This window comes from Martes martes (assembly GCF_963455335.1).
Source record: "Martes martes genome assembly, chromosome: 12".
NCBI lineage: Eukaryota > Metazoa > Chordata > Mammalia > Carnivora > Mustelidae > Martes > Martes martes.
The window spans coordinates 7,733,672-7,748,331 of NC_137900.1; the positions used below are offsets into that span (position 1 = coordinate 7,733,672).

The window sequence follows — 14,660 nt, forward strand, 5'->3', positions numbered from 1 at the left end:
AGGGAGATGACATACTTGATGCTCATAATATGGTCTAAATATTTTTGAATATCATGGGTCTTTATTTTTAGAGAAAAGATCTCTTCTGCTAGGAGGTTCTGTGTGACTGGTCCTGAAGAACTTATTCAAAATGCACAGCTCATCTTTGCCTTGTCTGTTCTGTGGACAGTTTGACTCAACCAGTGATGTGGTTCTTGTTCCTTGGCTCCACGAGGAGTGCAGAATTCCTTGGCTTTGGGGATCTTTTCTCCATGTTCCACAGCCCAAACCCATTCCTCCCTTCATGAACATTAAAAATGGAAAGCCCTATACTGACACATGTGACCTCGGAGTGCGTTCTCACATTAGGAGGGGCTGGGTCTGGAAATATGACCAGAATCCCTGCAATCTATCTTAATATCCTGAAAACACTGGCTGGCTCGGCCACTCCATAAACTGGAAATGTCCCATTCCGTGGAAGGCTTACATATTTTCCCTAGCCTTTGGGTCCCAAAAGCCAGAATGTGACCTTCCCCGAGGAGCTCACCCATTAATCAGCAAATCTTGGCCTCCTAAACATTACAAGGAGGACAAGCATCCAGGTTTTCTCTCAAACTTCGGAATGACTATACCGAAATTTCTCCTTCAGCAAGGCATGTTTGTTTCCTTCATAATGAGCGAGGTATAGATGAAATCTTGGCACCCAGAAATCCATGCAAGTAGGATCCCAGGGAACACAACTGATTTTTCAAAACAATGAATGCCCCTTCTAGCATTCCCACACAATTTGGGGTGTTGAAGACTTGTGATTTCTGGCTAAAATTATTACACACCTTAATGCATGTTCTTTAAAGGATTTATCTTCAAAGGCTATATGTAGCCTATCCGTGCTGCTGTGGCTACAAATATTTAAGGAATTCCTCTCTGGATTTTAATCTGCACAGAGGATTCAGTGGCATGACCTTGAAACAAGTAGTCATAGCCGCCTCAAGGGTTAACTCCAGATGTCAATCTTAAGCTCAAGGGACCTGACTGTATCTCGAAATATCAAATCCTCCCTCCAAAAGGTGAAGATCTGGCACGATTACAAAGAAGTAAATGGACGTATCACAGTCTCCAAAGAGAATTCCTCAGTGGAATTCAAAGAATGTTTTGAGGGGTAGAAGCACTGTTAGAATGAGGTCATGGGTGAGGAGAGGACCTTATGAGAACCAACCTGCCTCATCTATATGTTAAAGTCGTGGTGTGCACAGAAATTGTGCAATAAGGAGGAGGTAGCAGAAGCTAAGGGAAATGTGGGATCTATTCCTCCAGCCACGGAAAGGCATGCCATAATGATGCCATAACCTCACCCACGGTTTACTTGGTACTTTTCCCTGTCCTCTACAGCTCCGTCATGTCCCACAAGTCCTGCTGGCCCACAGGAGGACCACAGTTCTAAAAGGGGACCACTCCAGAGTCAGGAGTTCACAGAAGCAAAAGTCATAGTAGTGCCTAAAAGTCTTTGCCCCATTCATGGCTCCTTTGCTATTTCTGAAGGATCTAAGAGGATGCCGCCTCCCTTACTGCTGTCTGTGTCAGACATTGACCCACTGTCTCTAGGTCCCAAGCGAGACACCCTCTGTACTCTTTCCTATAATCCCGCAGCTGGGAGTGTGCAAACTACATTTCCCAGACCTCCTTGCTCGCTGGCTTCTGGTTGTGCTCTGCAAATGAGAGTGTTGGGACACTGGAGGTGGGTGAGGAGCTAAGTGTCTCTATTCCCACTTCTGGTGGCTGTCACCGTCCTCCAGTAAGCAGACAGCCGTGGCGGCTCAGGCATCTTTTGGCTCAGAGGACACTAACCTCATGATGTCGTCCGCGGAGTTCCTGCGACAGCCCCTCAGTGGCTCCTTCTCTGTTCTTGTGGGTTCCAGTAACTTGACCTTCTGTTTGTTCCTCAAGTTTTAGGGTTGACAGCTGTTCCACGCAGGAACCGATCTCTGGGTGCTGTTTCCCCTTACCGCTCTTCCAGCCCTCTAACGTGTGTATCTATAACCCTGTGCCCCATTCCTTCTGTTTAAAATATCCCCCCACCTTTTCTTTTCTGTTTTCCTAACTTGGCTGATGCACCTTCTAAATGTGTCGTCTTAAAGCAGGCCATCGATCCATTAAAATCTCGGAGATCTCGTAAGTGCCACCTATTTGCAAGGAAATGATACCATGCTTTGGGAAAACAAAGATAGCAAGGTCTCTGTGGCACAATTACCTGTTTGATCAGCTAGAGATAAATCTTCTTTTTGAAGAGTTTTGTTAGTCTTTGCAGGAATGAGTTCATGACATAGTTTTCTCTTTGGTTTCTATAGTTTTAACTCACTCTTGAGGCTCAGAAGGAAATGGCCCATTAAACAGTCTAGTTGCCCTTTTCTGCTTTAAAACAGAGCCACACCGGAGGCCAGTGATGACAGCGTCTTCACAGAGCTGACTGTTCTTGCTGAACTGGGCCATGCATTTCCTACCCCCAGGCAGCCGGGGTAGGGGGGGTGGGAGGGGTAAGGGGGGCGTCCAACGTGGCTGGAGCTGCCCTGGATGCGTACCTATTCATCTGGGCACTCAGAGGCCCTCCCAGGAGAGAAGAGCTGACCCCTTCGTATGTCTTACAGCCTCTTTTTCTAGTAGAGAGGGAATCACTTCTGTTTTTATTTTCCCCCAAATGAATCTGAAAGCAAAGGTTATGGCTTCCACGTGATCAAGAGTATCAACTAGACAGATATGGTAGCTTCTATTTATGGCGGATGTACTACAGGCTAGCATTTTACATATGCTTCCTATTACATTAGCGCTTACAAATAATCTCCATTTGACAGACGAGTAGGACGGGGCTCTTACATCCTAATGCAGGAGCATTTGCAGACGTGAATGTCCACGGGGGGTTGTTCTGCAGCTGTAGAAGTATTTGCCCTTATGAAAATTACTGTATTCCTCTTAAAACCTTGAGCTGAATTACAGAGGAAGGTTTTAAGATCCTTGGCATAGAGAGAGGGAAGATGATGAAAAGCAAGTCAGATTTGGGGGTTGTCTGCACGTGCAGCAGCGCACGGAAAAACGGCTTGGAGAATCGGTCTGTAATGAGGCTGAGCATACCAGGCAGACAGCACGGAAGTCTGGAAGACACTATCGATCTGTGTGAGGATGTGTTTCCTGATGTGTACATATGTGAGCAGGAATAGCTTACTACAGTAGAATGATTGTATTACCTAATTTTTTAAATAGAAATATAGTTGACACACAATGTGACATTAATTTCAGGTGAACAATATGGGGATTCAACAGGTCTACACATTCTGTTACGCGACCATCGGTCACCATACAACCTGATGACAGCACCACTGCCTACGTTCTCCACGCTGTCCCTTTCATCCCCGTCATTTAGAATTCCGTAACTGGAAGCCTGTACCTCGCACTGCCCTTCACCCATCTTACCCATCCCCCCACCCCACCACCATCCTGCCTTCTGGCAGCCTCTGGTTTGTTTTTTAGATTTATGGATATGCTTCTGCTTTTTTGTTTGTTCATTTTATTTTTTAAAGATTCCACATATAAGTGAAACCATGTGGCATTTGTCTTTCTCCGATTTATTTCTACGTAGCAAAATGTCCTCTGTTGTTGTCCATGTTGTTGCAAGTGGCAAGATCCCATTCTTTTGTTATGGTTGAGTAATATCCCATTTATGTGTGTGTGTGTGTGTGTGTGTGTGTGTGCGCGCGCACGCAGACACATACCTCGTCTTTATCTGTTCATCTGCTGATGGACACCTGGGCTGCTTCCATAATTAGGCCATTGTAAATAATGCTGCAGTGAACACAGGGGTGCATGTATCTTTTCAAATTACTGTCTTCATGTTCTTTGGGTAAATACCCAGTTGTGGATTTTCTAGATTGTACAGTATTTCTATTTTTTAATTTTTTTTTTTTTTTAGGAACCTCCATACTGTTTTCCATAGTGGCTACCCCAGTTTGCACTCCCTCTAACAGTGCATGATGGTTCCTTTCTCTGCACATCCTGGCCAACCCTTGTTATTTCTTGTCTTTTTCTAGCCATTCTGATAGGTGTGAGGTGATCTCTCACTGCAGTTTTGATGTGCATTTTCCTGATGATGTGTGATGTTGAGCATTTTTTTTTTCATGTGTATGTTGGCCATATGTGCATCTCCTTTGGAAAAATGTCGATTCAGTGGACCTAATTTTTTCTATCTTCCTGCACCCAGGTCTCTGCCATAAAACCTTTCAGTGCTTTCCTAGATTGGGTGGGCTAATCTGGTCTGCTCTTGGACTCTGAATTTGACCTTGTGACTTGGTTTGGCCAATGGGTTGAGCAAATGACATGAACAGAAACATATACAGTGCTCACATGGTTGAAACTGCATTGCCATGGCCATGGGTGCATGCCTGCTGGAGGATGAAGGAGATGTGGTCTAGTCCCCTCTTTCATCCCAGCTGTCACCCAGCTGATCATCAGACATATGAGTGACTGGTACCAGCCCAAATGAGAAGGACCTTCTGGTTGAAAACAGCCCAGACTGCTGACTTGCAAACTCATAAGCTAAATCAGTGCTCGACATTTTAAGCGATTAAGTTTTGGGGTAGTTTGTGATGCATCATTATTATAGCAATAAATAACATGATTTATGAATAGCTGAACACATATTTATCATGGGTGTGTGCTCAAAAAAATCTTAATTACGAGACGTGTGATCAGTAAAAGGCGTGGAGGCAGCTGTGTCAGAGTTCGTTTTGGGATTCCACGTCTTATTCTCATTTCTGTTCAGTCATGTCTGTACAGATGGGTTTCTTCTCACCCTTAAAATTTCAGCTCAATGTCATTTTCTCCAGGAAGGCTTCTCCGGCCATCCTATTAAAGGTGGATTCCACACCCAGCACTCTCTATCCTATTATCTCATATGAGACACGCTGGTAGCTGAAACTCTATATTCTCTTTCTCCATCAGAATGTAAACTGCATGAGAGAAAGAAAGTCATCTTTTGGGGGGTTTTGTTCTATTGATAACCCAATATCCCTAGTGTTTAGATCACCCACTTGGTGCCCTGGAATTGATCAAAGAATTCTAGCTCAGTGAATGTGTAAGACGGATTTTGTGATCCTCATGAAGAATTCATCTTCATGGTTTGTATGTTTTATTTGGCATCTTCATAGGGAAACAAGGCATTCTGTCTGCATCATTTTGGCAGCATTCTCTTCTCTTTGCTCTATGAGAATATGGACCCTTGGTACACAGTGTGGGATGCCATCAAGAGGATGGGGAAGAACTTTCTTAATCTCTGTTGTCCTGGGGCATAAAGCAGTGTTTGAATGTTCAAGGGGGAATCTGCTCCTGTTGTTATCATAGATTAGTTTAGAAACATAGATTAGTTCATAATGATTTTTACTAGTCTCTGAAATTCTCAGAATGAGATGGACGAAGTCCACTGGTAAAGGTTGAGGTTGGTCAACAGTGAGGCAGAAGTGTGCAAATTTGGCTTGTGAAAATAGTGCCCGATGGAGCTAATGTCCACAAAAGAAAACTCGCTTTGGCAAAAGCAGTAATCGTTAAAATGTGTTATTGATAAAAATAAAATGGTGATTTTAGTTTTGATTGGAAAACTTATGGAAAAGACTGATTTTGACTAAAACTGTTTTAGTTAACATAAAAGGGTAATTTGAAAGTTTTGAGGGTTGTTGTACATTACATAGATCAAGAAATTAAATGGAATCAAGAGGCATTTGCTTCAAGAAATTTTTTAAAAGAAAAATCCTTACTAGCAATAGAATTCTTATCAATTTTTGTATTAATATACAAATTTTAAAAAGTTTTCTGGGTTGAAATTATAGTACAGAATGTCCCCTAGGCCCCACCTACACACAGGCTGGTCTTTTAAGATACTTGGTTAAATGGAAACTTGACTCTTGAACTTGGTAATGTGTCATCAGCATGCGGCTTTGCTCTTCTCCCTTCCTGCTTTACTCACCTCCAATGTAAATGTCATTTGCTGGGGACAAAGCATCCTCTATCAGCTCCATCTGTACACATGGTTTATCTGCTATGGGGGTGACCTTTTGTCACCGGGAATGTGATCAGAGGTGCAGCATTGGGCTAGCTCATGGGGAAGAGCCTAATGTCAGCCCATCACTGAAGAAAGCCCACAAATCCTATTTGACATATGAGTTCTACTTTTCCCTGACAGAAGACCAACTGCATTATAGGGCTCTGTAGCCACCCTTTTTTAGGGACAAGAAAACTTAGGACAGGGAGTAAGAGAGGGAGGTTTCACAATTATTCAGGGTCACAGTTAATTATTAGCAGATCTGGGACTAGAATCTAAATTTAAATCTTCCATCTCACTGAACTACATTGTTAGTAGCCCTGGGTTGGTTCATCTCAGAAATCCACACCAGACTTGAGGTTCTAACAAACCCAGTGTTAATGTTGAAAACAACCAGTTCCTTACATGGGAAAAACTGGTTATATTTGCTTAATGTTTCTAACGGCATTACAAACCATCTACTTTTAAAAATAGAGAAATGACACACCCACTTCTTTCCTATGCACAAATGTCAGCTTATCCATCAGCATGTCCGGTGATTCAGGGATTTCCCAGGGATTTAGCCTAGCATAGCAGAAATGCGGATATTTGAGCAAATGGCATATATTACTACAGAGAGGCAAATGCCAAAGAAAACAACAAAAATGACTGAAAGACTGCAAATTAGGCAAGGCACGCCCTAGAAATGAAGCTTGAAAGAGGCAGTTGCTGGGTGTAGGAAGGGCATGGATTTTGTCTAGGATGGTTTTAGGTTTGGGTCCTCACTCTGCTACCTTTAGGTGGGTGTCTACACTCAAACCCTCTGCACCTCGACTCCTCCGGCTGTAGAACGGGGCAAGAATACCAGGCCCTAAAGGAACTTCAGCGATCCTGGATCAAGTTTGGGCTGTAGATGCTTCTCTCCACGCTCAGGATCGGCTAGAAGCAGTGGGGCCTCAGTTAGGGTGGACACGGGTCAGCCGAGTCTCACTTCTTCCCTGCATAAACTTAGTTTCCTTCGAATCTGAAGCCACTTCCAATTTGTCCTCTTTAAAAAAAAAAAAAATCGTGATCCTAACCATTTCACAGGTTGTGATACTGAAATCAGATAAAATTTACAAACCGGATAACAGGTGTTCGGTAAGTGGCGAATAAGAATGAGGAGGATGGATGGGTCCCACATACATCAACAAGGAGTCCTTAGAATCAGCCTGTCCGGGGACGTCAGACTAAATCTAGAATCGGAAGCTCCTGGGACCAAGCCGAATTCAGTTACTTACAGAACTTTGTCTTTCCAGCTTGGTTCTGTTTGCCGGAGGCAGCAGAGCCCTGGAGGGAGCAGGGGCCCCTACCCGAGGCGGGGAAAAGGTCAGGGAACAAAGCAAGGTAGGCCCCTGATCGCCCAGGAAGGGGCCGACCGGCCTTCCTCCAGGCTGGGGAAGGCGTCCGGAGGCCAGAGCCTGGGTACTCACCGCGGCCCACCACCAGGCGTGGGGGATGCTGGTGAAGTTGGTGTGGGGGAGGTCGTGCTCCACCGAGTAGACGGCCGCCGAGAAGGTGAAGACGCCCATGGCGATGAAGAGCATGAGGCAGCCCACCTGCTGGTAGCACTGGCGCAGCGTGAAGCCGAAGGCGCGCAGGCCGGTGGAGTGGCGCGCCAGCTTGAGGATGCGCAGGACCCGCATGAGGCGCATGACGCGCAGCACCTGGCCCACCTTGCCCACGCGGCCCACCGCCTCGATGTCGTGCTCCCGCGGCGAGCCCTTGCCCTGCCGCTGGTCCTCGCCCGTGAAGCACTCGAGCAGCAGCTGCAGGTAGAGCGGCAGGATGGCCACCAGGTCGACCACGTTGAGGGCGCTGCGCGCGAAGCCCCGCAGGTCGGGCGTGGAGGCGAGGCGCAGCAGGAACTCGAGCGTGAAGAAGGCGATGCACAGCACCTCCACGTGCTCCAGGATGGGCCGCGGGTCGCCGCCGCCCGCGCCGGGCCCCGCCTGCTGCTGCATCTCCTCCACCGTGTTGAGCGCCAGCGCCACGACGGAGATGAGCACGAAGAGGCTGGAGGCCACCCCGACGGCCTTGGCCGCCACGGACGAGAAGGGCTTCTCCATGAGGTTCCAGAGGCGGCGGCGCTGCGGCCCGAAGAAGCGCATGTCGCGGAAGAGCTCCTCGGCCTCCTCGGCCTGCGCCTGGGCGCGCAGCTCGCGCTGGATCTTGAGCTGCTCGCTGAGCTCGTCGCGCCGCTCCTCGAAGCAGATGCGGCAGCAGCGCGGCGTGTGCTTGAGCCGCACGCCCCAGTAGCCCAGCTCCTCCAGGAAGCCGCGCGGGCACAGCTCGTCCAGCACCAGCAGCACCCCGGACGCGTAGAAGTTGTAGACCAGCTGGAAGACGGCCGGGTCGCGGTCGAAGAAGTACTCGTCCGTCCGCTCCTCGTAGTCGTCGCACAGGCCCAGCTGGCGGCTGCGGCTGGTGGACGTGGCCAGGCGGCCCAGGCGCGTCTTGGGGTAGCAGGCCAGCTGGCAGCAGTCCAGGCGGTAGCTTTGGCCGCCCACGTTCACGTTCAGCGTGGACGACGCGGCGGCAAGGTCGGGGCTGCCGGCTGGCCGGGCGGCCTGGGCCCCGGGCTGCCGAGCCTCCTCGCCCGGGTCGTCCCTCAGGTCGTCGTCCTCCTCGCCGTCCTCGTCCTCCTCGATGTAGTAGTTATAGTTGCCCTCGGTCCACGGCGGGATGCTGGCCTGGGAGCCGGAGCGGCCCCCCACCGAGCAGATGCTCCGGCGCTGCGGGCCGCCCCCGGCCTGCGATGCCCGCGATGCCCGCTCGCTCTCCGGACTGTTCCAGGGCCTGGAGCCCCACGACCGCCTCCGCTCGCTCTGCTTCAGCATGACTGCGGGGAACGAGCCCCTCGATCCGCCGTCCCGGCAGTCGTGGGGTCTCTGGGCTGGTCCCCGCCGCTGGGAGGACGGGGCCTGCACGGGCGCGGATCGGAGCCGCCCGCGGGGGGGCGAGGGACAGCCGCAGCCCGGCGGGGGCGAGGGACAGCCGCAGCCCGGCGGGGGCGAGGGACAGCCGCAGCCCGGCGGGGGGCGAGGGACAGCCGCAGTCCGGCGGGGGCGAGGGACAGCCGCAGTCCGGCGGGGGCGAGGGACAGCCGCAGCCCGGCGGGGGCGAGGGACAGCCGCAGTCCGGCGGGGGCGAGGGACAGCCGCAGCCCGGCGGGGGCGAGGGACAGCCGCAGTCCGGCGGGGGCGAGGGACAGCCGCAGCCCGGCGGGGGCGAGGGACAGCCGCAGTCCGGCGGGGGCGAGGGACAGCCGCAGCCCGGCGGGGGCGAGGGACAGCCGCAGCCCGGCGGGGGCGAGGGACAGCCGCAGTCCGGCGGGGGCGAGGGACAGCCGCAGCCCGGCCCTCCGCGCTGCGCAGAAGGCTGTTGACTGCTCTAATCGCGCTGACAGGGAAGCAGCAAGTGTTAGGAGGGATTTAGAGCCTCTTAGCTCCTTTCCTCCCCCTCTCCCTGCACTTCCTGACGTCGGGGTTGATTATGCGGTGGTAAGTCTGTAGATAATCAGAAGGTGGCAGGGATTATTGCTAATAAAAATGTCGCCAGCCCCTAGGCCTGTCCTTAGGAAGTGCTCACTGTGCTTGTGCTGGGGTGAAAACCCCTGATTTAACTCTAGAATCCAGACGCCTGTGTCCTGGCCTCTGCAGGAACGAGGACAGAAATGGCAGCAGAACGCTTAAAGCGAACTTTATCACAAGCCTGTCGTGGTCTTAGCATGCCCCTGTTTAGATCACCTAAGACTTCAGTGATCCCCTTCCCGTTCTTTCACGTGATCCTTTCTGGTTTTTTCCACATGGGTGCTACTTAGCACTGCTTTAGAATCCAGTCCGATCTTCTCCGTCCTGGCCTCGATCCCCCTTTGTCTCTGTTTCTCTGCCTCTCTTCCCCTCCCCGCTTTACAGTGATGAGAGCATATTCCCGGATGGAAACCCAGGACCAGTGGGTACACGTTCTTGCAGCCCTAATGAGCTGCTCTGTTAGGGTCAGATGTAAAGGTGGCCAGACTTGATTCCAAGGAAAAGGTCTCCTTCATTCTTCAAGACGCCACTTTAATTTTTTTTTTTTTAAGTCTCTTTCCATGTGGAAAGCAACATGCTAGATGCTGGGGGTAGGAATCCTATAGGGACACAGTTGCTCATGGTTTTGTGGGTGATGGAGTTAGGTAAACACAGCAAAAGAGTGAGTAAAAAATACAGGGTAGCAAAAGAGAGGAAGGGATTTGTTCTGCGCAGAGAATATGTTTTCAAATTCAATTATTTTGAATAGCTAATAATTGTTGATGGTAAAAAATTCAAAAGGTGCCAAAAATGCATTCCAGAAGACAGTGTCTCTCTCTCCCAAACCGAACTTGCACTTATCAGGTGTGCCCCTGAGGGTGCAACCACTGTTGTTGTTCCAGAATACTTTTCGATCATTCTTCCAGAAATATCCTAAACATATACAAGCAAAAACCTGTCTCCATCTGCTGTGTGGGTAGCTCTCTACTGTTAACACCTATCATAGTACACTGTCCACATTGCTTTTTCCAATTAACCATGTGTCTCAGAGGTGTTTTCACATCTGAATGAAAATGTCCACCTGATTTTGAAGGTAGCCCTGTAGTAGTCTGATAGGAATAAACATTCAGGTTGTTTTATATCTTGGCTCTTGGAAAAAACCGTGGAACAAATAACCTTGTGTGTATTACTTTACACACATTCAAGATGGAGGAAGGATTGCCAAGAAACCTGACCAGAGAGGACAGAACAAACTGGACAGATACCTTGGGAAGACATTGAAAATGATGCCATCTTCAACATGCATGAATGATTCTATTACTTAAAATAATGTCCTGTCCGATAGGAATGTGTGGGTGTCAGTTGGAATCCTGGTTCAAACAAGAAGCCTAAAACATTTTTGAGAGTTGGAAATTTGGTGGTATTTAGGAACTCCTAGGAATACTTTTAGTTGTGATAATGGTCTTGTAAGGTTAAAGGCTGTGTATCTTTTAGAGACACATACTGAAGTATTTATGGATGGAAGAATACCATACCTGAGCTTTGCTTCAAGAAAATAGGGGGAAAGGGGAAAGGGGGTGGCCATAGCATGGGACTAAGGCTGTGGGTTAGTAACTGTTGACACTGAGTAATGGGGGCATAGAGGTTCATTATGCTACTCTGCTTTCATATGTGTTTACATTTCTTCATAATAAAGTTTTTTGGGGCACCTGGGTGGCTCAGCTGGTTAAATGTCTCCCTTCAGCTCAGGTTATGATCCCAGGGTCCTGGGATCGGGCCCCACATCAGGCTCCCCGCTCAGCAGGAAGTCTGCTTCTCCCTCTCCCTCTGGCCCTCCCCCCCAGCTTGTGTGTGCACACTCTCTGTCTGTCTCTCGCAAATTAATAAATTGTTTTTTAAAGTGTTTTTTTAAAAAGGTATATGAAGGACAAATTGTTAGGTCAAAGACTGCATGTTTGCAATTTTGATCAATGATGTCAATTTCCCTCATAAAAATTTTACTAACGTGTAACTCACCATCACGCTTCTTGAGCTCTGCCCATTCGATAGGTGAAAAATGACACGGGCAATAATTTTAATTTGTAGTTCTCTTACTGGGAATGCAGCTCAGCGTCTCTTCATGTCATCAGTTGTGTTTCTTTTTCTGCCTCTCATCGATAGGTTGGTATTTCTTTGACTGATTTGTAGGAGAGCTATCTATATTTTGGGTATAGACCCCTTGGGATATGGATTGTAATTTTCATGTCTGACTTGATCCTTTGGTGAGTTTTGGTTCCCATGTAAATTTTTTTATTCGGAGACTTCTCAGTGTGGTGGCATATTGGGAAACTTCACCGCTCCATAATCTGGAATAATTTTCTTCGTACAGTTTTACTTCTCACATTTAAGGATTTGATCCAAGAAGAATTAATTTTGAGGTGAAGAGTGAAGTGTAGGGACCCAACTCCGTTTTCCAGGGTTTTATGCACCTGTCCCGACACATTCACTGGATAATCCCACTGGTGTGTAATGCTGTCCTCACCACGTAGTTCAGTTTAATTATGTTTCCGGGTCGTTGGGACAGGTCACAGTTGCTACAAGGCTGATGCCCTTGTTTGGCTTTCCGTAGACCTCAGCCCTCCAAGCTTCAGGTAACGCCTAATCAGGCCTAGCCTTGAAGTTCTGAATGCGCTTCTCGTGCTCTCCTGTTGGCATGTAAGGTTGATGTTGCTTCTCCGGCCGCCCACTGCACTGTTCTCCAGTTCCCCCTCTTCTTCCTGTGCTGCTCAGTACTACCAACAAGTAGCTTCACTCTGTGGAAGTGATCACGCTCTTATAAAACATCATCACTGTTCTCAGAATTCCTGTTGCCTCCCTTTCCGTTGCACTGCTACGCTGCTGCTTACCTAAGATGCCCCTGTTGTCACAGCTTTTGTCCCAAAAAACAGGAGAGTTAGTGATGTTTGAGCGGCATCGCATTGCCTGGACGGACCTCGCTTCTTTGTCCTGTACTCCCCCGTGCGTATGTCGGTGTGGACATGTTGCTTGGATTTTGCTCTTGGGTTTTTTTTTTTTCCCCTTTGCGAGGGCAACTGTAGGTGAGTATCCCTATCTGGAAACACTTTCTAGCCATGAGAACTGTCCAAAAGTAGAATGGGAACACATTTAAGAATTTGTAGGGCAGGGATGCCTGGGTGGCTCAGGCTGTTGGGCGTCTGCCTTCGGCTCAAAGTGTGATCCCAGGGTCCTGGGATCGAGTCCTGCATTGGTCTCCTTGCTCAACGGGGAGTCTGCTTCTCCCTCTGCCTGCAACTCCCCCTGCTTGTGCTCCCTCTCTCTCTCTCTCTCTCAAATAAATAAATCTTAAAAACAAAAACAAAAACAAAAACAGAATTTGTAGGGCAGAGGGAAACCTGCATGATCTTCAAGTCAGCTTCTGCCTTGAAATTACTAAGAATCCAAGTCTTTCCTTCATGATTCATCTGTCTTGAGTTCCCTCCTACCTTTCTTCTGCGATCCTCATCCTTCAAAAGTCAGTACAGACATCCTCCTCCTCTTTGAGCAACGCTTCTCCGACATTTCTGTGTGTTTTGTCAAGATGGGTCAGCTGCTCCTTGTCAGTGTTTTCATTTAAGGTGACATATAACTTAGAACATGAGGCACTTCTTTTAATGAAGAGAGACTTAAAAAGTTTCCCATTATGTAAGTTCTATAAGTGCATTAGAGAAGAGTTGGAAAAACAGAGTAGAACACTAGTAACCAATACAATAATAATAGCATGCCCAGACACTGGACTCTGTTAACCCCTAAACAACCTATCATGCATGCCCTGTTCCTTCTTCACAGGTGAAGAGGCTGGGACACAGAGGAGTTAAATGACTTGCCCACAATTGCAAGGGAGCTGGGTTTTGCTTCAGACTAACCAGCAGGTCATAAAATAGCATCTACAGAAAAAACCCCTATAATCTGACCCTCCAAAGACACTCACAGTTAATATTTTAACCTGTGTCTTTCCATTCAATTACACACACACACACACACACACACACACACACACACACGCAGATACATCTATTTACCATGGTTGCTCGTATTGGGCATAAATTATGTATCCTGCTTTTTTCATTTAACATTTTCACATACACATTTTTGATCTTAAAAAATCCCACTTTGTAATCATTATTTTATTTGTTTTTTAAAAGATTTTATTTATTTGGGAGAGAGAGAGCACAAGCAGGCATGAGAGCCGACACGGGGCTCGATCTCAGGACCCCGGGATCAGGACCTGAGCTGAAGTCAGATGCTTAACCGACTGAGCCACCCAGGCGCCCCTCTAATCATTATTTTAAACGACTACAAAATACTCTATATTGTGGATGTGCCATCTATAACTAGACTAAATCTCTTTTCTGGAAGCAACTATTTTTTAGTATTCCACTATTTTAAGTAATGATGTGATAAAAATATGTCTGAGAGGTTTTTTCCTTCTTTGGGTTTCTTTTTTGGGGGGGGGTGTTCTGTGTAATTCTTAGAGACAGTATGACTAGATTTTTTTTTTTTTAGGCCATTTTTTTTTTTTTTGGTATCTCTTTATTTTTTTTTTTATTTGACAGAGAGAAATCAGAGCTAGACAGAGAGAGGGGGAAGCAGGCTCCTGCCGAGCAGAGAGCCCGATGTGGGGCTCGATCCCAGGACCCTGAGATCATGACCTGAGCTGAAGGCAGAGGCTTAAACCCCTGAGCCACCCAGGCGCCCAAGGCCATTCTCTTTTAATATTGAGCCTTCACACATGCTGTTTCTGCTGTTTGTTCTGTTTAAGACAGTCCCTTTCCACACCAGCCTGTCTCCTCTCCTTCTGGACAACTCGTGTTCACCTTTTGTAGATGGAGAGCTAACTCCTCTTAGGCTGTCCTCCAGCCTAAGGCAGTCCTGCATCCTCAAAAGATGAATTCAGCCCTCCCCACCCCCAACAGGTGCTTCCCTAAAAGCTTGACGTCCCCTAGTAGAACCCTTTGCACAAATGCTATCTGCCCGTAAACAAGACTGAGTTCCAGAAGGGCTGGGCAGTGTCTGCTTTGTTCTCGTTCACAGGT

The 14,660-nt window shown here is 48.0% G+C and overlaps 1 protein-coding gene across 1 annotated transcript in view; it reads right to left on the reverse strand.

The window, feature by feature from the left end:
* Positions 1 to 8,916, reverse strand: part of KCNV2 (potassium voltage-gated channel modifier subfamily V member 2) — a gene marked incomplete at both ends in the record, with an annotated part of 45,743 nt that extends 36,827 nt beyond the window's left edge. The window contains 1 exon segment of the mRNA XM_080819497.1: positions 7,510 to 8,916. Within this exon segment, the coding sequence (XP_080675623.1) occupies positions 7,510 to 8,916 (1,407 nt within the window).
* Between the last annotated feature and the right edge of the window lie 5,744 nt (positions 8,917 to 14,660).